General features: G+C 44.0%; 1 protein-coding gene across 2 annotated transcripts in view; it reads right to left on the bottom strand.

Moving 5' to 3' along the window:
• The window catches only part of RNF216 (ring finger protein 216), a 160,611-nt gene that overhangs the window by 73,248 nt on the left and 62,430 nt on the right, over nucleotides 1-24,933 (bottom strand). For both annotated transcript variants that reach the window (XM_044746461.2, XM_044746462.2), the window contains exon 13: nucleotides 24,781-24,859. In XM_044746461.2, coding sequence (XP_044602396.1) covers nucleotides 24,781-24,859 — 79 coding nt within the window. The remainder of the gene's footprint in view (nucleotides 1-24,780; nucleotides 24,860-24,933) is intronic.

A 24,933-nucleotide genomic window follows, 5' to 3' on the forward strand; every position in this document is an offset into this window, starting at 1 on the left:
TCTTGACTGCTGTCCCCTCTCCCCCGCCGTCCCCCAATCAGCCCTCAGAAGACTGGTGTTTCTTCAAGCCCATCTGATCCCACCGAGGTCTTCTGGAGAAGGGCAAAGGTCACAATAAATAGCTGCAGCATGACACGAATGGGCTTTGGGACGGAGGGTTTGCAAACTGAGGACTACGGGAGCACTGTGTGTTCCCAGATCACGGGTCACCAGGGTACCAGAAACAACTCAGGATGAAAACTAGACTGACATTTCTGAATCTGATCTCGCCCCAATGCCCACCCCTCTCTTTCATGGCTCTACAAGGTCCACCTTCCCCAAACAGCACTTTGATCACATTGTCCCTACCTTAGGCCTGCAACTGCTCTCCAGGAGGGCCAGAATCAGAATTCACTGTCCTTATTCCGCTTTGCAAAGCCCTCTTCCATCTGGGGTTTATTTATCTTCCTAGTCCTATTTCCTCCTGCTCGGTCACACTTGTCTCCTGGCTGACCCTTCACACAGCTTTGCTAACGTCATTCTCTGGCCCAGGAGTACCTTCCTCCCTATGTCCACCCATTAGGTTCCATGAGGGCCCAGTCAGGCCAAGAGCCAGTTCCTTCATGAAGTGGTTCCTGACTGAGCCAAATCAAAGTGACTGTCCCCTCTTCTGACTCCCTGGAGTAGTCACCATCACCATCTCTCTATTTAACTGTCTGTGTATAAGCTGGCCTCCCTCGCCCAGATCTTGGATTAGGGCTGTGCCTGCCCCTTCTGTATTTCCTCAGGCACAGCAACGCTCAACAAAGATGTGCTGAATGAATGACCAGACTCCAGCCAAAGCAGTGACAGCCCATCTGTCTTGGCTCCAGCCTATGCTGAGGGAGCAAGGAAGAGGGAAGAAATGTCAGGGAGGATAAGGGGCAAGACTCGCCGGCTTCTTCTGCAGGACGGCCAGGCAAAGGTTTTAGCCAAGAGTGAGTCCAGGGAAAGCACAAGGGAAAGAGGGAAGACCTGCATGGCAGGCAGGGCCACAGTGAGGAAGGGCTGAGGGGCAAGGGTGCCTGCCTGGAGAAAAGAGACATACGTTAGGTGAGAGTGGGTGCTGGCCTTGGGGGAGAAAAGGAGGTTTTTATGGGACGTGAGAGGGCCTTGGAGCCAAGAGAGCTGTGGTAACAGAAGCAGCAATAGGAGATGTTTTTAACGCAAAAAATGACACGAAAGGAGAGGAAGGCAAAAGAACAAACCGTACTCAGAGACAAGAGAAGAAAAAAATTCTGATCTATCCCACTTTCTCTGGGCTGGAATCTGGATCAGCTTCTCAGATATAGGGAGCTTTTGAAACTTAAACTGCTTTTCATATGAACTTCTGATGGGAAATAAAACTGAAGAGTGCTTTTATGAGGCTACAGGGATTTGATGTGAGAAACTTTCTTAGCCTACTTCTCTTTGAAAACCAAATGCCAACGCTAGCTTGAAAACCCTCAGTATTCCAGGAATCATAGACCCTGGACTGGAGGACACTGGAAAGGTTACCTGGTGTCTCTCCTGGCCTTGAGGCTGGACTGCATGCTGGAAGTCACGCTAAAGAAAGGAGGCTGTAGGAGCCTCTACAAGAGCCGCCAGCAGGGCCTCGGTGCAGGGCCCCAGGCTCCCGGAACCCGCTTCACTGGTTACATTATGGTCTAGCGATCCATCCTCAATTTCTTATGGGGAGTTGAAGTCTGTTTTCTCAGGGAAGTCGGAAAACATCACCTCACCATCACGTCTATGGAAGAATCTCGTACAAACAGAGAAACCACACACATGAAGCCTTCCCTCCTTGACGACGACTAGCCCTTCAATCTTCCTACAAGTCGCTGCTGACATTTTCCTGTTATGTTACAAATTCTCTTCACCTCTTAAAAAAGTGACCACACAAGAAAATAGAACATTTGAGTAAGGGTCTTTCCAGCCCCCAAGAGTGAAGTGCCCCCAAAGAAGCAAAGCCAAGTAGGCAAGAGCACAGACAGAGAAGTCAAACAGACCTAGATTTCTTCATTTGGTGTTTTTTTTTAAATTAAGTTTTTATTATGAAAAAATTTAAACATTCACAAAAGTAGATTATATAATGAACCCCTTGTACCCATCACTCATTTTTAATAATTATCAACTCATGGCCAATCTTAGCTCATCTATACTCTATCTATTCTCTCATCCTCTCTCCTCCAGGATAATTTTGAAGCAAATCCCAGGTTATACACCATTTGTACGTATTTCAGTTTGTATCTCCAAAAGATAAGGACTCTTAAAACTGACCCATCATATCAAAATCACCCCTAAAAACACACAAGAAACAGTAAGTAAGGAAGCCCTGGATTTGAATCCTGATGTTGTCACTTGCTAGCTGTGTGACTTTGAGCAGATAAGGAGTAGCAAGTCCTAGAACCCGGTAAGAGCTCTAACGTCATAACGTTTCCATTATGATGCCAAGCTCCCAGATCATGGCACCCTGACGACCTTTGCTCTGACTTCCTGGGAGAACAGCACACTAGCTTTTCGGTTGTGCTCCTCACCCCAACCTCAGCGGACTGGACTGAGTTTCTCAGCACTGCTCTGAGTTACCAAGGTGATTCTGAGTCCATTTTCTCAAGGACATTAGCATGTAGTACAGACACAGAGCACAGCTGCCATGTGGTTTCAAAAGAGATGGCAGGGCTGGCTCCTGAGCCTGCTACACTGGAGATGAAGGGCAGTGGGTGGTGTGGGTGTGGGTGGTTGATCCCACTTGTAACAGTGCACTGGCCACAGATACAGATATACATTTCTAACCGTGGTCTGGGAGAAGGTCGGTCACGTAGCCTCTGGGGACTAGAGAGGTGACAGAGGCCTTTCTCACTCTCTGTATGTTTGTCTCAAAGTCAGGGAGGACACTGAGGAGTAACAGGCCATTTACATTTCTCAGCTACCACATAGCAATCAGAAAATGACCTTGAATTCAACAGTAAATACAAGCAATTCCACCCAGCAGCAGCTTTAGCTTAGGCTTCCCTCTTATTGTGCTCGATGCTCACAACATTCCTCTTTGCTACCGCATCCCCTGCCCACATTCCTCCTCCCTGACACAGACGCCCATGGGGATATAGGGTGTTTTCATGCTTGTGTTATTACCATAGCAACAATTTCTCTTTTACCTAGAAGGCTAGAAGCCCTGCAGTGTTCTGTGCTGAGAATGCAAAGAGGGGACACCATCACTCTGCATGCCCCTCCAACACACTTGATGCATGCACACACACGCACGCAGACACATACACTCTTTGCTCAAGGACATGGCAATGAGAATCACTAAAACAAACTAAGATGACATCTGGTAACACACAATTAATGTAAAGACAAAAAGGAGATAAATGACTCTATAAAAAGATATTTTGTAGATATCAATTCTTGAGAGATTTTTTAATGCCAGATTTCTAAACACTTTGAATAAAAATGTCTCTCTCCTTTGATGAGACCACAGACACAGAAAAATGCCATTAAGTTATTTTAGCAAAACACAAAGGCACTAAACAAATAACGCGTAGTTTCCAGAAAGAGAGGCACTCAAAAGCTTATGACCCTGTATGACTTGTGAACAGGGTTAGGCTGAGATGAGTCTGATAAGCAATGGCTAATGGTGGCCACAAAAACCATGAAAAAGGGTCAGAGTTTCTATTTTAACAAAGTGCCCATACAAGCCTATTAAAAATCCAGAGTCTTTTTCTTTAAGTACTATAGACAGTGTATTTTAGTAGAGACCAAAGCAACAAAAGAAAGATAGGAGGTGTGTCCTTTCACTACAAGGATGGTAAAAGGGGAGCAGCACCGACCTCCAGGCCTGCCTGCAGCCCTGGGAGTGGGCGGGGTGGTCAGGACTCAAAGGTCAGTGCCCTCCCAGGATGACGAAAATCATTACCAATGAGTCACGGAGACAAACCATGTATTTTTATTCTTACTTTGTGACTAATTCTGAGTTTGCCAGCAAAATGTACTATCGTTTTGGTTTCTAGGGCCTTCCTACGCTCACCTCTTTGAACATCATTCATTCCCTGAGATGTCAATCCTTCTGGATAGGGACAAAAAAATCAACGAGATAGGGCCGGCCCAGTCGCATAGTGGTTAAGTTCACACACTCCATTTTGGCCGCCTGGGATTTGCCAGTTTCAATCCTGGGCGCTGACCTACACAGCACTCATCAAGCCATGCTGCAGCAGCGTCCCACATACAAAATAGAGGAAGACTGGCATAGATGCTAGTTCAGCAACAATATTCCTCAAGCAAAAAAAAGAGAAAGATTGGCAACATGTGATAGTTCAAGGCCAATCTTCCTCACCAAAATAAATCAATGAGAAACCTGACAGAAGGGGACACAGCAGCACTGTGGATCATGCAACAAGACGTGGAGAGCAAACCCATGGGCAGCATTCTCAGGACATAGCTCTCCCCAGGGTAGCACAGGGTCCTTGGAATGTGAACAATGTGGACTAAAGCGAGAACAGCCATTTCGTACAGAACATATTGTTTAGCAAAGTGCAATTTCAAAAACCTCTCCCCTTGTCATTGTCGCATGCTACTAAGAGAGGTGTTTTCTGAGTACATGATTTAAAAAACTAAGGGAACTGAGGAGTCATTTTTTGGTCCCCTGATGGGACTTTTCTTGTGCCCACTTTAAGGGAACTCCATGCTCTTGTGGCAGCAGATTATTTAAACCTGGGAGTTGTTCCAAAGCCCTTTCCTCACCAGAGCCTGCAGCGCCCTGCACACTGCTGGCATCAGTCTCAGCCTTCCTCGTCAGGGAGCCGCTGTTTACTGACAGTGGAAGCGCCAGGCACTGGAGCAAGTGCTTCACCTGCATCGGGTCACTTACTACTTCTCCCCACTGCGCCCAGCTTTACTGAGATACAACTGACATGCTACTTACTTTTCACCAAAGCTCTAGGAGGTACGTCCAATTGTTCTCATTTTACAGATAAGGAAAAAGTGGCTCAGGGAGATGATGTATTTACCCTATGTCACAAAGCCAAGAAGTGGAAGAGCCGGAATTAAAGTATGAGACAAAATCCCTTGTCTTTTATTATTTTTTTTAAAGGTTGGCACCTGAGCTAACGTCTGATGCCAATCTTTCTTTTTTCCTTCTTCTTCTCTTCCCCAAAGCCCCCCAGTACATAGTTGTATATTCTAGTTGTAGGTCCTTCTGGGTGTGCTATGTGGGATGCTGCCTGAGCATGGCTTGATGAGAGGTACCGTGTCTTTGCCCAGGATCCAAACTGGAGTGCGCGAACTCAACCACTCCACTATGGGGGTGGCCCCAAATCTCTCATCTTAAGCACTATGCCAGATTGTCTCCTGAGCTGGAGTGTAAGCGACAGCCGTGGATTTCTTTGGTATTTACAGCCTCATGGCATCTAGCATAGGACTGGATCCAGAGCAGCATATCAATGAATACTTCTTACAAAACCGTCTTCAAAAGAACTCTCAAAAAAGAGAACCTACTAATAACAGCCAGCATAAGTACTTGTCCCAAGCAATGCTGACAGAGGAGAAGCGAGAAGCCTCTTCATTCTGAACCGAACAGGAAGTTCTGTGATTTGTCTCCTGGAGGGTGGCAAGATTTTAACTGTCTAAAGCCATATCACTGGGTAAGAAAAAAAGCACTGGAACATCTCTAGGGGCAAAGCAGAATAATGTCCATTTCCTGGGGATCAGGGAAGCTGGTAAACACTCGAGCCTACACTGACAGCTCAGCCTGTCTGGACTACCCTGGCTCTGAAACGCACTCCGCTAGCTGCTGGAAAGTCAGCAGCTAACCTCTGCGAGTTTCAAGGGGAGAAATCTGAGGGCTGAGTCAGCTCTTGGGGGAGCAGGCATGGCTGCGTCGCCAGTGACACTCACCAGCCCCCTGGCCTCCTTTAAGGCCGGCAAGAGGGGAAGGCAGTTGTTGTCACTAGTCAGCGCCCGAAATCAAGGATAAAGAGGATGAAATACAGGAATAAAAACTATTTCTGTAGAGCTGAGGGGAAACAAAACCAAATGTTTTATTCATATTGGCATTTTAGTTTAACATATGGATATTTTCACCTTTCCCTACTGGGTAGATGTCTATCTTCCTTTCAAACAAGCACTGCAAACACCAGCAGATACGGTATGTGACTTTTATTGGGAAGGCAGGGTGGAAGAGACGGAAGCAGTATCTGCCTTTGGTTGCTTTTATTCTTCTTGGAAATACACACACACCCACACTGAAAAAAACCAGGTTCTCTACTCCCAGTATTTGATAGATAAGGAAGTGTGTGTAATTATCAACCAAAATCTTTCCAGGACCAAAAAGCCTATGATGAATGGATTCACTATGCTGTTTACTATGGGGAATTTTAAAAAGGGGAAACTGATAAAAATAGAGTTAAATCCTGAAATCCCGTTGCTACACTAGCCCTGCTCAGTGCTTGATGAGAGGATGGCTCAGAGGGATGGAGTTTGGGATCTGCTCCGGGACTGTGTTTGGGGCAGGGATCTCCCTTTGAGTTCTCAGCTCCACCATTTACTATTACTCAACTTCACACGTCAGTGTCCACTTCATAGCGTGGCCGTGGGGACCAATGGGAGCTGAGAGATCTGCAAGGCACCCTACCCAACGCACCTGCATACCACTATGGCCTCAGGTCTTAAGCCAGAACCCTTGGACTCCCAAGGAAGTGACTTAGCTGGAGAGAAGCAGGGGCAGGCCAAATCCCTGGGAAGGAATTCCCATCCCACCCCACTTCTTTTGTGGACTTGCATTAAGCAGCATGGACTTAATTCTTTTGTTACCCAGACATTTGGTTCTTGTCAATGTTACTTCCTGAATAAAGTTCTCCCTGATAGTGAGAATAACAGGATGAAGCTTCATGCACATCTAGATAAATGTAAAGGCCTGTGCTCAGCACAGAAGTCAGCTGACTGGCTGGGCCTCAAATTACAGTGCTGCTAATAAGTGCCACCCGTCCACTGTCACAGCTGGAGCCGCCCTGGCACTGGCAGCTGGTCCAGACTCATTGACATTCTCTTCACACAGCCATTCAGCTACTGTAGGCAGCTGCAGATGCCTGTTTTTTAGTAACAAATTGGTTCACTGCAGATGTGAATTTTGGTTATATTTCATTGCGATAGAGTCAATAACACTGAATGCTACAAAGGACGGGATGAGGCCTTGAAAGGGTGGAAAAAGATAAGTAAGGAAGAGAGATGGAGAATGAGAAAGACATAAAAACAACTATAAGTGACACTGGGAAAGGATGGGTGGTTACATATTCAGAGGCTCCACTAAAAACACCTAATGAGGTGTTCTTCACAATGATCCTGACTAAACTCTCACCACCGCATGGTCTCTGTTTCTTAGCAGTTGCTGCATTAGTATTCTTAAACCTCCACCTTGTGGCCCTGGCTAGCAAAGCTTTATTTACATACCTCTGAGTTTATGGAGCAAAGTTACGGTTCTGGAAAGGCAGAAAAAGAATTAACATGGAAGTTTCTGACCATAAAAAGAAATATTCCAGGAGCATCACTTACAAATCTCCTTTTATCTAACACTCTGCAGTCCCACACCAAACACATCCAATTCATTCCCAAAAGCAGCATGCTGAAAACAAACTGATGAATCCTTTATCTGAGAACACTCAGGGCGCTGAGGGCCTTGACAAAAGCATTCCATCATATCAGTGAAACAAAGACTCTCTCCCCATTTCATCAAAGACACAGTGTCTTATTCTTCACGGACTTCAGGGGAACGATTCCAGGCATTCAAGCCCTCCTCCAGATAACTCATTAATACAAACGCCTCATCTCAGCGTGACAAGTTCCTGGAAATCTAACCAGGGTTTAGATTACTGGCAAAGATACTGCAATGCGGAAGCAGATTCCCTTAGCCTCACACGTGCCAAACTTAGCTTGTGGCTCATTTCTTAAACATTAGGAATCCTCAAGGATTAACGGTTGGTTTAGCCACCTAGCTGAAGAGAAAGGATGTCATAAGGAGAATTTGTACAAGTGAAGAAGATAAAAGCGTATGCTCGAACAACACCGACATCTTTGATGTTAAATTCTGAATGCATGCAGTGGTTTGCTTTGGTACTAAGCCTAGCAGAATTCTGTCAATCCTGCTTACGAGACAGTGTTTTGCTGACACACATACTTTTGAAACGCCCTGACACTCATACTTTTGAAACGCCTAAGAGAAAAACCTTTCCTCACGGAGTATCAGTGCCACCTAGTGGTGACTCTTTCCACAGCTCGTCACAAGGACAGAAGGACTTGGTTGTAATTGTAATCTGCCTGCAACCTGCTGTCAACTGCCTCAGGCACTCAGGAGAGTTTTCACTTTATCTTCCATGGTGGGTCAAACACCTGCAGACCTACCCTAACAGTGGAAAGCAAGTCTGGAAGGTGAATGCTGTTATCTGTAGGTGAGCATCAAGCTCTGAAGCACGGTAATCAATGATGCCTTATGACGCACTCTCTCCACTGTAAAACATTACTGAGGGACATAAAAAGATCTGAATAAATGGAAAGACAGAATTTGAACTCAGATAGCAGGACTCAACATCTTTAAGGTAATTATCTCCCTAAACTCATCTACAAATCTGATGAGATTCTAATCAAAACACTTAGCAGTATTCTCTAACTCCTGTGACTGCTAAATGGCCCTGCCCCGGCCTTCCCCGAGCTCCCTGCTGGGTCCCCTGCCCTCTGTCTGCCCCAGGGCTCCACCCTTTCAATGCTTCCTATTCCTGACTCTGAAACCTTATGCCAGCCTAAATCACTCCTTGTGTTCCGACCCTCGTCACCTACCAAATCATCACTGAGCACCTTCTATGTCCCAGGCACTGGGCAAACACACACATATGGAATACCTCTACCCTCCAAATTCCACATGTCCAAAACAGAACTGATCATCTTCTCTCCTGCAATCTTCTATTTCCAATTTTGTGTGAATAGCATCATCACTCACTTAGTAGCCCAAACCAGAGAACTGAGTCATCTTGGACTTCTCCCTACCCCCCCAGTCAGAATATCTCCTCTAATCCTATCTCCAAATTATCTTTCAAATCTGCTCCCTTTTCTCCACCCCCATAGTCAGTTTTGATTCTCATGATCTGTATCAGTCAGAATGTGCTAGGCTATGCGGTTGGAACAAATTCAGACTTCAGTAGCTCCAAACAGATTTACTTCTACATGTCCATCTTAGCAGAAGAAAAGAGACGGTGAACCATATGCTCTCTTTTTATTGTAGTAAAAAACACATAACATGGGGGCCGGCCCGGTGGCGCAGCGGTTAAGTTCACACGTTCCGCTTCTCGGCGGCCCGGGGTTCACCGGTTCGGATCCCGGTGCGGACATGGCACCGCTTGGCAGCCATGCTGTGGTAGGCGTCCCACGTATAAAGTAGAGGAAGATGGGCATGGATGTTAGCTCAGAGCCAGGCTTCCTCAGCAAAAAGAGGAGGACTGGCAGTAGTTAGCTCAGGGCTAATCTTCCTCAAAAAAAAAAAAACCCAAAAAACAAAACAACAACAACAAAAAAACACATAACATGAAATCTGCCCTATTAATAACACATTTTTAAGTGTATTGTTAACTATATGTGCATTGTTGTACAGCAGATCTCTAGGACTTCTGCATCTTGCATGACTGAAATTACATACCCACAGCACGACAATTCCCTATTTCTCCCTCCCCCAGACCCTGGCAACCACCATCCTACTTTCTGCTTCCACAAGTTTGATAGTTTAGATACGTCCTGTGAGTGGAATGATACAGTGTTTGTCTCTTTGTGGCTGGCTGATCTCACTTAGCATAAAGTCCTCAAGGTTCATCCACGTTGTAGCATGACAAGATCTCCTCCTTGAATAGTGAATAACACTCCATTGTATGAATAGACCACGTTTTCTGTATCCATCCATACATCGATGGACATTTAGGTTGTTTCCATATTTTGGCTATTGTGAATAATGAACATGGAAATCCAAGTTATCTCTTCAGGATCCTGCTTTCGATTCTTTTGGCTAAATATCCAGAAGTGGTGCTGCTAGGTCATATGGTAGTTTTATTTTTAATGTTTTGATGACACTCTATACTTTTTCCATGGTGGCTGTACCACTTTACATTCCCACCAACAATGCACAAGGGTTTCAATTTCTCCACGTCCTTGCCAACACTTATTTTGTTTTGTTTTTGGTTTTTTTGATAGTGGGCATCCTGACAGATGTGAGGTGATATCTCACTGTAGTTTTGACTTGCAGTTCCCCGATGACTAGCGACGTCAAGCACCTTTTCATGTGCCTGTTGGCCATCTGTATATCTTCTTTGGAGAAACATCTGTTCAGGTCCTTTGCCCATTTTTTAACTGGGTTTTTTTTTTTGTATTGAGTTGCAGGAGTTCCTTTTGTATTATGGATATTAACCCTTTATCAGATATATGGTTTGCAAATACTTTCTCCTATTCCATAGGTTGCCTTTTCACTGCTGTCTCCTTTGCTGCCTAGAAGCTTTTTAGTTTGATGTAGCCCCATTTGTCTATTTTTGTTTCTGTTGTCTGTGCTTTTAGTGTCAAATCCAGGAAATCATTACCAAGACCAATGTCTCAAACTTTTCCCCAATGTTTTCTTCTAGGAGTTTTATAGTTTCAAGCCACATATTTAAGTCTTTTAATCCATTTTGAATTGATTTCTGTACATGGCATAAGATAATGTCCTATTTCATTATTTTGCACATGGTCATCTAGTTTTCCCAGCACCATGTGTTGAAGAGACTATCCTTTCCCCACTGTGTCGTCCTGGCACCCATGACTGTATATGCACGGGCTTATTTCTGGGCTCTCTATTCTGTTCCATTGGTCTCAATGCCTGGCTTTATGCCAGTACCATACTGTTCTGATTACTGTAGCTTTGTAATATGCTTTGAAAGGAAGTGTGAGGCCTCCAGCTTTGTTCTTTTTTCTGAAGATTGTTTTCACTATTCGGTATCCTTTTTGGTTCCATATTAAATTTTAGGATTTTTTTTTCTGTTTCTGCAAAAAATGCCACTGGGATTTTCATAGGGATTGCACTGAATCTGTAGATGCCTTTGGGTAGTATGAGACATTTTAACAATATTAAATCTTCCAATCCATGAACATGGATGTCTTTCTACTTATTTGTCGTCTTTCTTTCAGCAACGTTTTATGGTTTTCAGTGTACAGGTTTTTGTCCCCTTGGTTAAGTTTATTCCTAAGTATCCTACTCTTATGCTACAGTAAATAGGATTGTTTTAACTTCCTTTTCAGATTGTTGCTGGTGTACAGAGCCACAACTAATTTCCGGATGTTCATTTTGTATCCTGTACCTTCGCTGAATTTGCTTACTAGTTATAACAGTTTTTTTGTGGAATCCTGATAGTTTTCTACATGTAAGATGATGTCATCTGTGAGCAGAGAAAATTTGCTTCTTTTCTGATCTGGATGCCTTTTATTTCTTTTGCTTGCTTCTTGTTCTGGCTAGGACTTCCAGGATTATGCTAAATACAAGTGGCGAGAATGAACATCCTTGCCTTTTTCTTTTTTTTTTTTGAGGAAGATTAGCCCTGAGCTAAGATCTGTCTGCTGCCAATCCTCCTCTTTTTTGCCGAGGAAGACTGGCCCTAAGCTAACATTTCTGCCCATCTTCCTCTGCTTTATATGTGGGATGCCCGCCACAGCATGGCTTGACAAGTGGTGCGTAGGTCCACACCCGGGATCCGAACTGGTGAACTGTGGGGCGCCGAAGCAGAACGCGTGAACTTAACCACTGCACCACTGGGCCAGCCCCCATCCTTGCCTTTTTCTTGATCTTGGTGGAAAAGGTTTTAGTTTTTCACTGTTCAGTATGATATTAGCAGTAGCCTTTTCATATATGGGCTTTATTTTTTTTTTTTTTTTTTTTTTTTTTTTTTTTTTTTAATTTATTTATTTTTTTATTAATGTTATGATAGATTACAACCTTTTGAGATTTCAGTTGTACATTTTTGTTAGTCATGTTGTGGGTACACCACTTCCCCCTCCGTACCCTCCCCCCACCCCCCCTTTTCCCTGGTAACCACCGATCAGATCTCCTTCTCAATATACTAATTTCCACCTATGAGTGGAGTCATATAGAGTTCGTCTTTCTCTGACTGACTTATTTCGCTTAACATAATGCCCTCGAGGTCCATCCACGTTGTTGTGAATGGGCCAATTTCGTCTTTTTTTATGGCTGAGTAGTATTCCATTGTGTATATATACCACATCTTCTTTATCCAATCATCAGTTTCTGGGCATGTAGGCTGGTTCCACGTCTTGGCTATTGTAAATAATGCTGCGATGAACATAGGGGTGCAACGGACTCTTGAGATATCTGATATCAGGTTCTTAGGATAGATACCCAGTAATGGGATGGCTGGGTCATAGGGTATTTCTATTTTTAACTTTTTGAGAAATCTCCATACTGTTTTCCATAGTGGCTGTACCAGTTTGCATTCCCACCAACAGTGTATGAGGGTTCCTCTTTCTCCACAACCTCTCCAACATTTGTCGTTCTTGGTTTTGGATGTTTTTGCCAATCTAACGGGGGTAAGGTGATATCTTAGTGTAGTTTTGATTTGCATTTCCCTGATGATTAGCGATGATGAACATCTTTTCATGTGTCTATTGGCCATATTCATATCTTCTTTTGAGAAATGTCTGTTCATGTCCTCTGCCCATTTTTTGATCGGGTTGTTTGTTTTTTTGTTGTTAAGCCGTGTGAGTTCTTTGTATATTATGGAGATTAACCCTTTGTCGGATAAGTGGCTTGTAAATATTTTTTCCCAATTAGTGAGCTGTTTTTTTGTTTCAATTCTGTTTTCCCTTGCCTTGAAGAAGCTCTTTAGTCTGATGAAGTCCCATTTGTTTATTCTTTCTATTGTTTCCCTCAACTGAGGAGTTACAGTGTCCGAAAAGATTCTTTTGAAACTGATGTCAAAGAGTGTACTGCCTATATTCTCTTCCAAAAGACTTATTGTCTCGGGCCTAATCTTTAGGTCTTTGATCCATTTTGAGTTTATTTTGGTGTGTGGTGAAAAAGAATGGTCGATTTTCAATCTTTTGCATGTGGCTGTCCAGTTTTCCCAGCACCATTTGTTGAAGAGACTTTCTTTTCTCCATTGTAGGCCCTCTGCTCCTTTGTCGAAGATTAGCTGTCCATAGATGTGTGGTTTTATCTCTGGGCTTTCAATTCTGTTCCATTGATCTGTGGACCTGTTTTTGTACCAGTACCATGCTGTTTTGATCACTGTAGCTTTGTAGTATGTTTTGAAATCGGGGATTGTGATTCCGCCGGCTTTGTTTTTCTTGCTCAGGATTGCTTTAGCAATTCGCGGTCTTTTGTTGCCCCATATGAATTTTAGGATTGTTTGTTCAATTTCTGTGAAGAATGTTCTTGGGATTCTGATTGGGATAGCATTGAATCTGTATATTGCTTTAGGTAGTATGGACATTTTAACTATGTTTATTCTTCCAATCCATGTGCAAGGAATGTCTTTCCATCTCTTTATGTCATCGTCAATTTCTTTCAAGAAAGTCTTGTAGTTTTCATTGTATAGATCCTTCACTTCCTTGGTTAAGTTTATCCCAAGGTATTTTATTCTTTTCGTTTCGATTGTGAATGGGATAGAGTTCTTGAGTTCTTTTTCTGTTAGTTTATTGTTAGTGTATAGAAATGCTACTGATTTATGCACGTTAATTTTATACCCTGCTACTTTGCTGTAGTTGTTGATTATTTCTAATAGTTTTTCTGTGGATTCTTTGGGGTTTTCTATGTATAAGATCATGTCGTCTGCAAACAACGAGAGTTTTACTTCTTCGATACCTATTTGGATTCCTTTTATTTCTTTTTCCTGCCGAATTGCTCTGGCCAGCACCTCCAGTACTATGTTGAATAGGAGTGGTGAAAGTGGGCACCCTTGTCTTGTTCCTGTCCTCAGAGGGATGGCTTTCAGCTTTTGTCCGTTGAGTATGATGTTTGCTGTGGGTCTATCATATATGGCCTTTATTATGTTGAGGTACTTTCCTTCTATACCCATTTTACTGAGGGTCTTTATCATAAATGGGTGTTGGATCTTGTCGAATGCTTTCTCTGCATCTATTGAGATGATCATGTGGTTTTTGTTTTTCATTTTGTTGATGTAGTGTATCACATTGATTGACTTGCGGATGTTGAACCATCCCTGTGTCCCTGGTATAAATCCCACTTGATCATGGTGTATAATCTTTTTGATGTATTGCTGTAATCGGTTTGCCAAAATTTTGTTGAGGATTTTTGCATCTATGTTCATCAGTGATATCGGCCTGTAGTTCTCCTTCTTTGTGTTGTCCTTGTCAGGTTTGGGGATCAGAGTGATGTTGGCTTCATAGAATGTGTTAGGGAGTTCTCCATCTTTCTCAATTTTCTGGAACAGTTTGAGGAGAATGGGTATTAAGTCTTCTTTGAATGTTTGGTAGAATTCTCCAGAGAAGCCGTCTGGTCCTGGACTCTTGTTTTTGGGGAGGTTTTTGATTACCGTTTCTATTTCCTTACTTGTGATAGGTCTATTCAGATTCTCCATTTCTTCCTGATTCAGTTTGGGGAGATTGTAGGAGTCTAGGAATTTGTCCATTTCTTCCAGGTTGTTCAATTTGTTGGCATATAGTTTTTCATAGTATTCTCTTATGATCTCTTGTATTTCATTGGTATCTGTTGTGATTTCTCCTCTGTCATTCCTGATTTTATTAATTTGCGATTTCTCTCTTTTTTTCTTGGTGAGTCTGGCTAGGGGTTTGTCAATTTTGTTAATTCTTTCGAAGAACCAACTCTTTGTTTCATTGATCCTTTCTATTGTCTTTTTTGTTTCTATATCGTTTATTTCTGCTCTTATTTTTATTATTTCCCTCCTTCTACTGACTCTGGGCTTTGTTTGTTCTTCTTTTTCTAGTTCTGTTAGGTGTCGTTTGAGGTTGCTTATGTGAGCTTTTTCTTGTTTAGTGAGGTGAGCCTGTATTGCGATGAATTTCCCTCTTAGGACTGCTTTTGCTGCATCCCAAATGATTTGGTATGTCGTGTTCTCATTTTCATTAGTCTCCAGATAAAATTTGATTTCTTCTTTAATTTCTTCAATGATCCATTGTTTGTTGAGAAGCGTGTTGTTTAGTCTCCACATTTTTGCACCTTTCTCTGCTTTTTTCTTGTAGTTGATTTCTAGTTTAATAGCATTATGATCAGAAAAGATGCTTGATATTATTTCAACTCTCTTGTATTTATTGATGTTTGCTTTGGTTCCCAAAATATGGTCAATCCTTGAGAATGTTCCATGTGCACTTGAGAAGAATGTGTAACCTGCTGTTTTTGGATGAAGTGTTCTATATATATCTATTAAGTCCATCTGGTCTAATTTTTCATTTAATTCTATTATTTCCCTGTTGATTTTCTGTCTGGATGTTCTGTCCATTGGTGATAATGGTGTGTTGAGGTCCCCTACTATTATTGTATTGTTGTTGATGTCTTCTTTTAGTTCTATTAAGAGTTGCTTTACAAATTTTGGTGCTCCTGTGTTGGGTGCGTATATATTTATAAGTGTTATGTCTTCTTGGTGGAGAGTCCCTTTTATCATTATATACTGTCCCTCTTTATCTTTCTTTATCTGTTTTGCTTTGAAATCTACCTTGTCTGATATTAGTATAGCGACACCTGCTTTCTTTTGTTCGTTATTAGCTTGGAGTATTGTTCTCCATCCCTTCACTCTGAGTCTGTGTTTGTCTTTGGGGCTGAGGTGTGTTTCCTGGAGGCAGCATATTGTTGGATCTTGTTCTTTGATCCATCCTGCCACTCTGTGTCTTTTGATTGGGGAGTTCAATCCGTTTACATTTAGAGTGATTATTGAGACGTGGGGGCCTTCCACTCCCATTTTGTGTCTTGTTTTCCGGTTTTCTTCAGTTTCCTTTGTTTCTCGTCCCATGGTTTAATCTGTTCTGATGTAGAGCTGCTACTCTCTGTTGTTGTCCTTCTACTTATCTCCTCTGCTCTTGGTTTTGTAGCCCCTTTCCTTTTTTGGATTTTTCAGGAGTGAGGGTTTTCCTGAGGATTTCCTGAAGAGGAGGTTTTGTGGCAATAAACTCCCTTAATTTTTGTTTATCTGGAAAAGTTTTTATTTCTCCATCGTATTTGAAGGATATTTTCGCTGGGTAGAGAATTCTCGGCTGTAGATTTTTGTCCTTCAGATTTTTGAATATATCATTCCACTCTCTTCTAGCCTGTAAAGTTTCTGCCGAGAAATCTGCTGATAGCCTGATGGGGGTTCCTTTGTAGGTTAGTTTCTTTTGCCTGGCTGTCCTTAATATTTTCTCCTTGTCGTTGACTTTTGCTAGCTTCACTACTATATGTCGTGGAGTTGGTCTTCTTGCATTGATAAAGTTTGGAGATCTATTGGCTTCTGTCACCTGCAGATCCATCTCCCTCACCAGATTTGGGAAGTTCTCAGCCATTATTTCTTTGAATAGGTTTTCTGCCCCTTTCTCCTTCTCTTCTCCCTCTGGTATACCTATAATCCTTACGTTGCATCTCCTAATTGTGTCTGATAATTCTCGGAGAGTTTCTTCATTTCTTTTAAGTCTTGCTTCTCTCTCCTCCTCTGCCTGCAACAATTCTATATTGCCATCTTCCAAATTGCTAATTCTTTCCTCCATATTATCGGCCCTACTGTTCAGAGCATCTAGATTTTTCTTAATCTCCTCTATTGTGTTCTTCATTTCCAATATTTCTGTTTGGTTCTTCTTTATCGTATCAAACTCTTTTGTGACATAGCTCCTGAACTCGTTGAGTTGTCGGTCAGAGTTCTCTCTTAACTCATTGAGAATCTTAATGATGGCTGTTTTGAAGTCGTCATCATTTAGGTTATATATCTCATTTTCTTTGGGATTGTTTTCTGTGTATTTGTTACCTTCTTTCTGTTCTGGAGATTTAATGTATTTTTTCATATTGCTTGATGTTGTTGATTTATGCCTCCGCATGGAGATAGAGTTTAGTTGCTCCTTTCACTTGTTTCAGCTGCTGTGGTGGGGGGAGCCGCTGTTTATACTTCACCTACCAGGAACCCTGTCCGTAGTTGCTAACTGGGCCTGGGCCCCTCTTCGTAGCCACAGTGGCCCTTTGTATTCCCTCCTCTGCCGTGGGGGCCGTCACAGGGGGGCTTCAGGCTGCAGGTGCCTACTGTTGCAGCCCACCTAGCTGTGCTCTCTCCTTGGGGTCTGCAACGGTGTTATGGGCTTTTCCAGCGGCCAGGGGTGGGATCACTTATATTTGTTGCTCCGTTGCTCTCTGCACCCACCAAAACTCACTTGTCCTCTATGGGTCGCAGGAGAGCTATTGGCATCTTCTACAGTCTGTGGTTAGTACACCTAGCTATGCTGCTTTTGCCCTGGGGTCTTCCAGCCTTGTGGCTGGCGGCTGGGTGCCTTCTACTGGTGCTGTGCAGAGGCTTTCCCTAAGGCTGCTGTGAGCCTGTAGGGTTTCCCACTAGGCTACTAAGCTGGGTCTCTGGAACTCTCTCCAGCCCCAGTCCTCTCTGAGATCTCCGGCAATCCCTAGCCTCACGGGGCGGGCAACGGCAGCTGGGGGTCGCCCCGCCCTCAGGGCTTCTCTCCCGGCCTCTGCCGGAAGCCCTGAATGCTGGGCGTGGCCCCTCTGCTAATGGCAGACAGAGAGTTTTGTCTGCTGCCTGGCGGAGCTCCGGCGCTTCCCCTCCGGGTCGCAGGACCGGCCTTTGAAACTTCCCCCCGCCCCGGTCCTCTCCGAGATCTCCGGCAATCCCCAGCCCCACGGGGCGGGCAACGGCAGCTGGGGGTCGCCCCGCTCTCTGGGATTCTCTCCGGGCCTCTCCCGGAGCCGTGACTGCTCAGCGTGGCCCCTCTGCTAACAGCAGACAGAGAGTTTTGTCTGCTGCCCGGGCGGAGCTCCGGCGCTTCCCCTCCGGGTCGCAGAACCGGCCTTTGAAACTTCCCCCCGCCCCGGTCCTCTCCGAGATCTCCGGCAATCCCTAGCCCCACAGGGCGGGCAACGGCAGCTGGGGGTCGCCCCGCTCTCTGGGATTCTCTCCGGGCCTCTCCCGGAGCCGTGAATGTTCAGCGTGGCCCCTCTGCTAACGGCAGACAGAGAGTTTTGTCTGCTGCCCGGGCGGAGCTCCGGCGCTTCCCCTCCGGGTCGCAGAACCGGCCTTTGAAACTTCCCCCCGCCCCGGTCCTCTCCGAGATCTCCGGCAATCCCTAGTCCCACGGGGCGGGCAACGGCAGCTGGGAGACCTCCGTGCCCTCCGTGTCTCTCTCTGGGACCCTCCGGGCGCCCCGAGCACCAGGCTGGATCTCCCCGCCAATGGCGGGGAGAGACTCTCCCCGCGGGCTCAGGTGTGCAACTCCAAAGTTTCCCTCTGCGTTTAGGAGTAATTGCGGGGGGTTTAGGTAGGGTTCTGGTCACCTGTTTCCACCGTCGCTCCTCTGTTGTGTTCTCGCTCCTGGCCTAGATGTGTGTGGATCCTCTGGGGGCGTCCGTTGGAAGAAAGCCGCTTGCGGGTACTAGGCTGCCCGTCGGGGTCGGAGAGTTTTCACCTATTTCCACATCCTCCCGGAGGAAAGTCCATTCGCCTTCCGATGTATAGTCGCGTGGGTGTCTCAGACGTCCTGAGATGTTGTCTGGATATCCTTTGTCAAGCGATAAGTGTCCAAATAATTGTAGACTCGAAGGGCGAGAGACAAAGAGGACTACTCACGGCGCCATCTTCTCTTTAATCCTTCCATATATGGGCTTTATTATGTTAAGGTAATTTCCTTCTATTGCTAATTTGTTGAGTGTTTTTATTATGAAAGGATATTGCATTATGTCAAATGATTTTTCTGCATCTAGTGAGATGATCCTATGATTTGTATCCCTCTTTCTGTTAATGTGGTGTATCACAGTGACTGATTTTTGTTGAATCATCCCTGTACCCCAGGGATAAATTCGATTTGGTCATGGTATATGATCCTTTTAATGTGCTGCTGAAATCAGTTTGCTACGACTTTGTTGAGGAGTTTTACATCTACTTTCATCACAGATACTGGTCTCTAGTTCTCTTTTCTTGTGGTATCTCTGTCTGGCACTGGTGTCAAGGCGATGCTGGCCTCATAAAACGTATACCCAAGAACAGCGTGTATTCAGCTCTTATTGGGTGGAATGTTCTGTGTATGTCTGTTAGGTCCATTTGGTTTATGGTGTTCAAATCCTCTGTTTCCTTATCGATCTTCTGTATGCTTGTTCTATCCATTACTGAAAGAGGAGTACTGAAGTCTCCTACTATTATGGTCTTGCCATCTATTTCTCCCTTCACATCAGCCAAGGTTTGCTTCATATGTTTGTGTGCTCTGATGCTGGGTGCATGTATGTACTTATCCCTGTTAGCTCTTCCTGGTGAGTTCACTCTTCTATCATTATATAATGTCCTTGTCTCTTCTAACAGTTTTTGACTTAAAGACTATTCTGTATGATATAAGTATGGCCACCCTGGTTCTCTTTTGGTTACCATTTGCATGGAATAACTTTTTCTATCCTTTCACTTTCAGCCTATGTGTGTCCTTAAACCTAAAGTGAGTCTTTTGTAGAAAATACATGCAGTCATGTATCGCATCATGATGTTTTGGTCAATGACGGACCACATATACAATGGTGGTCCCATAAGATTAGTACTATATAGCCTAGCTGTGTAGTAGGCTGTACCATCTAGGTTTGTCTAGTACACTCTATGACGTTTGCACAAGGATGAAATTGCCCTACAATGCATTCTCAGAATGTATCTCCATCATTAAGTGACAGCATGGCTGTAGCTGGATCTTGTTTTTTTTTTTTAAAATCCGTTCAGCCACTCCATGTCTTTTGATTGGGGAGCTTAATTCATTTACATTTAAAGTGATTACTGACAGGAAAGAACTTACTATTACCAGTTTTTTCCCTCTGTCTTGTAGCCTTGTTGTCTCTCTCTCTTGCTGTCTTCCTTGGGGTTTTGTTGACTTTTTCACAGTGATATGCTTTGATTCATTTCTCACTTTCTTTTGTGCGTATTTATAACAATCTATTTCAAGTTGATAACTTCAACCACGTACAAGAACTCTACTTATACCCCCTTTATGTTACTGATGTCACATAATACATCTTTGTATATTGTGTAGCCATTAATATATTTTCATATAGTTACTTTGCACACTTTTGTCTTCTAAATTCTATTCCAGAGTTAAAAGTGATTACACACATACATTACAGTATTCTGCGTCTGTCTACATATTCACCTTTACCAGTGAGCTTTGTACTTTCATGAGCTTTTGTGCTTCTATCCAGCATCCTTCATCCTTTCACTTCAACTTGAAGGACTCCCTTCAGTATTTCTTGGAAGGCAGGTCTAGTGGTGATGAATTCCTGCAGTTTTTGCTTATCTAGGGATGTCTTACTTCCTCCTCACTTTTGAAGAACAGGTATGCCAGATACAGTATTCTTTTCTTTTTGCTGAGGAAGATTCACCCTAAGCTAACATATGTGCCAATCTTCCTCTATTTTCTAAACAGGTCACTGCCACAGCATGGCCACCAACAAGTCGTATAGGTCCACATCTGGGAACCAAATCCAGGCTGCCAGAGCAGAGTGTGCCGAACTTAACCACTAGGCCACAGTGCCAGTCCCCCCAGATATAGTATTTTTTTTTTTTTTTTTTTGCTGAGCAAGACTCATTTTGAGCTAAGATCTGTTGCCAATCTTCCTCTTTTTGTGGTTGAGGAAGATTTAGCCCTGAGCTAACATCTGTGCCAATCCTCCTCTATTTTGTATGCGGGCTGCCCCCACAGCATGGCTGATGAGTGGTGGAGGCCCACTCCTGGGACCTGGACCCATGAACCTGTGCCACTGAAGCAGAGTGTGCCAAACTTAACCCCTATGCCACAGGGCTGGCCCTAGGATACAGTATTCTTGATTGGTAGTTTTCCTTGTATTCTTCAGCACTTTCAATATATCATCTTACTCTCTTCTGTCCTGCAAGGTTTCTGTTGAGAAATACACTGAGAATCTTACAGGAGCTTCACTGTACATACAAGTTGCTTTTCTCTTGCTGTTTTCAAAATTCTCTTGGTCTTTGACTTTTGATAATTTGATTATAAAGTGTCTCACTCCATCTTAATTGGGTTCCACTTGGCTTCCTGAATCTGGACGTCCATTTCCTTCCCCAGAGTTTAGAGGTTCTGGGTCACTATTTTTCCAAATAGGCTTTCTGCTTCTTTCTCTCTCTCTTCTCCTTCTGGGACTGTCATAGTGCATACACTGGTCTACTTGATGGTGTCCTATACATCCCTTAAGCTTTCCTCACTTCCTTCTTTCCTTCTGCTCTTCTGACTAGATAAGTTCAAACGACCTGTCTTTGAGTTTGCTGATTCCTTCTTCTGCTTGATCAAGTCTGCCATTGAACCCCTCTAGTGAAATTTTCACTAGTGTAAAAGTTACTGTATTCTTCGGCTCCATATTTTGTTCAGTTCTTTTAAATATTTTCTCTTTGTTGACATTCTCATTTTGTTCAAATATTTTCCTGAGCTTACTGAGCATCTTTACGATGATTATTTTGAATTCTTTGTCAGGTAACTAACATACCTCCATTACTTTAGGGTTGGTTTCTAGAGATTTATTTTGTTCCTTTGGTTGGACCATGCTTCTTCTTGTGTCTTGTTACTTTGTGTTGGGATCCACACATTTGAAAAACACATTTTTGGGGGCCTCTCAAATCTTTTCTGTGGATGTGTCTTCTCTGGACTTACGCATGTAAGTTCCCAATTAAAGAGGTTTTGCCAGTTTCTTTTCTCAGGCACTTATAATTTCTTGCGCCCTCTGGTGTCTGTCTATAGTACTGCAGGTTCTCTGGAGCTGCGGTAAGCTGCTCAGCCTGTTTTTTTTTAAGATTTTATTTTTCCTTTTTCTCCCCAAAACCCCCTGGTACGCAGTTGTGTGTGTGTGTGTGTGTGTGTGTATATATATATTTTTTTTTTTGAGTAAGATTAATCCTGAGCTAACTACTGCCAGTCCTCCTCTTTTTGCTGAGGAAGCCTGGCCCTGAGCTATATATATATATATATTTTTTTTTTGAGTAAGATTAATCCTGAGCTAACTACTGCCAGTCCTCCTCTTTTTGCTGAGGAAGCCTGGCCCTGAGCTAACATCTGTGCCTATCTTCCTCTGCTTTGTATGTGGGATGCCTACCACAGCATGGCGTGCCAAGTGGTGCCATGTCCGCACCCAGGATCCAAACCAGCGAACCCTGGACTGCCAAAGCGGAACATGCGCACTTAACTGCGCGCCACCGGCCAGCCCCTTTTTTTATTTAAAAAAATTTTTTTGACAGTTGTATATTTTCAGTTGTGGGTCCTTCTAGTTGTGGCACGTGGGATGCTGCCTCAGCATGGCTTGATGAGCAGTGCCATGTCCACGCCCAGGATCCTAACCAGCAAAACCCTGGGCCACCAAAGCAGAGCGCATGAACTTAACCACTTGGCCACAGGGCTGGCCCCTGATGAGCTTTTTTGTTCCCAGCAGCCCCCAGGCATCTAGAGTATGGCAGATGGCAGGTCTCTGGAGCACTCCCCCAAGAAGCTAGAACGCTGTTGTATGCTCTACTCTTCCCTTTCCTCTTATCTTTCCTGAATCCAGGGAAGAAGATTCCCCAAATGGAAGCTGTGGAGCTGTATCAGCCTCTGTCTGCTGTACTGCGGGTCGTCTGGAGTAGGAGCAAGTCTCCTAGCTCTCCTTCGTTCTCGGAGGCCTCCAGGCATCTAAAGCATGCGTGGTCCTGTCAGTACTCCAAGTCAGGTGAGACAGAAACCAGGTCCTTGGGTAGACCTCCAAAAAGCCAGAATGTTAGACGCACACTCCAACCTCTTTCCCTCCCCAGGAAGAAATGGGAGTTGGGGATTCTCTCCTGGTCTTTCCACACTAAGCAGAAGAGAAGGGCAATGGTGAGTAAGTGTATGCTAGTCCAAAAACGTTGCCTTCGTTCTCAGTAGTCCCCACCTGCTGCCCTCTCCTGGAGTGCTTGGATTCAGGAAAGATAGAAGCCAGCCCCTTGGGCAGTTGCCTGAGCAGTGTGAACGTTAGATGCATATTTCAGTCTTCTCTTTCCCTCCCCAGAGAGAAGCCAGGAGTTAGGCAGCTTTAAGAGCCTCTGGGAGGCTTTCACTGACATCCCAGGCTGGATGTCCTCAAGACACTCCTGGGACTGTATTTCAGACTCACGTGTGCCCTCATGCCTACCTGTTAACTGTCTTTGGATAATACTGGCTTCCCCTTCTCCTTGGCCTTCCAAATCATGTGTGAGCAGTTTCACTGGTAAAGTCTAATTTGGAATCATACAGGAAATGTAGTTTCCAGCTTCCTCTTGGCAATTCGTGGAGACTCCAGAGGGGGTGGTAGTGTTATGCATCTCTCACTGCACGACTCAACAGCCCGACACCTCTCCCCGATATTTCACTCCCCATGTCCCCTTGCCTCAGAATGGAGTTCAAGGCCTGCATGGCCTTGGCTCCACCAGCTCATGAGCCTTCCCCTTCACACTCTTGGTACCAGTCAGTGTCCAGAATGCTACTCTCCTTGGACCTAGAACATTCCAACATACTCACTTTCACTTCAGTCCTACTCTTCCCTTCCCTTGGCTATCGCGTCCTTGCTCTCTGTATCCTAGCTCAGGCATTGCCTTCCCAGGCATGCCAGTGTCCGACACACTGGAAACACAGAGGGACAGTCAGTTACTCTGCTTTCTTAGTTCAAGATGGCAGAGATTGTTGGGCTAATTGTTATAACAATAGCCTGGGGTGGGGACAAATTATTAAGTGGATACGTCATTTGTAAGAATACATCCACATTTTACACAGAAATGTTAATGTTGAAAACAAAAGGAATAAAGTTTTAGTCCTTTAGTTTGGTTTCTCCTTCCTTCTTCAATATCTACTTTTATTTCTTCACTCCCCCACAAGGGAGAGATATTATAATGTTCAACTCTGATCATGCTATTTTAGAAAAATGGCTTAAAATATACTTGTCTAGGTGGATGCCAATATTTGTTAAAAATTCTAAGTGGCTTATAAATAAATAAATTGACAAATTTTAAGACATTCTTAGTTCACACAGCAGGAGTCTAGTTAAAGAGAAGAAAGATTTTCAGCAGCAGGGTGACCTGACAGCTCTGGTCTCACCTTACATCATCTGTTCTTATGAGAACAGCTGAGTGAATAATCTAACAGACATGATAGAGATGTCGCCATAATACCCAGTTCTTCAATCAAAGAAGTGTCGCTTGGACCTTGAAAATGGCAGGAAGTGTGTGTGTGAGTGAGAGCATGTGTGGGCAGAGTGGAGGTATTTGAGCATAACAGGGTTGTGAAAAGAGCAAGCAAGAAAAATGCTGGCACAACGGGAAAACACAAAACCCTTCCCATTTTACATTACAATAGCTGCCCTTATTGGAAGATGGCATAAAACCAGGGATCCAGAGCTTTGTGACTGGATTCCCCAAGTGGCCCCCATCTCTGTAACTATGTCAACAATTATTCACAATGTACCAATCTTTACTTTCCTTCTTGAAAAGGAGAGCACTCAAATTCTTCTGAGGGGTTAGCATGCAGAGAACTAGCAAATATCTGTGCCATTAGGGTAGCCCATAATACCATAATTCAAACATAAATCTAGAAAAAAATCTGCCTCCGTACCTTTCGGCAGCGAGGATTGGGACAACTGAACCTCTTCACATCACTGTCCAACAGAGCAGGAAAGCTACAGGAGGGGCACCTGGAGTCCAAAAAGCAGAAGGGACGTTACTCAGGACACGAGAGCCTGATTAGGTTCCACGGGGCCGTTCACAC

Source organism: Equus asinus, chromosome 14 (genome assembly GCF_041296235.1).
Source record: "Equus asinus isolate D_3611 breed Donkey chromosome 14, EquAss-T2T_v2, whole genome shotgun sequence".
Classification (NCBI taxonomy): Eukaryota; Metazoa; Chordata; class Mammalia; order Perissodactyla; family Equidae; genus Equus; species Equus asinus.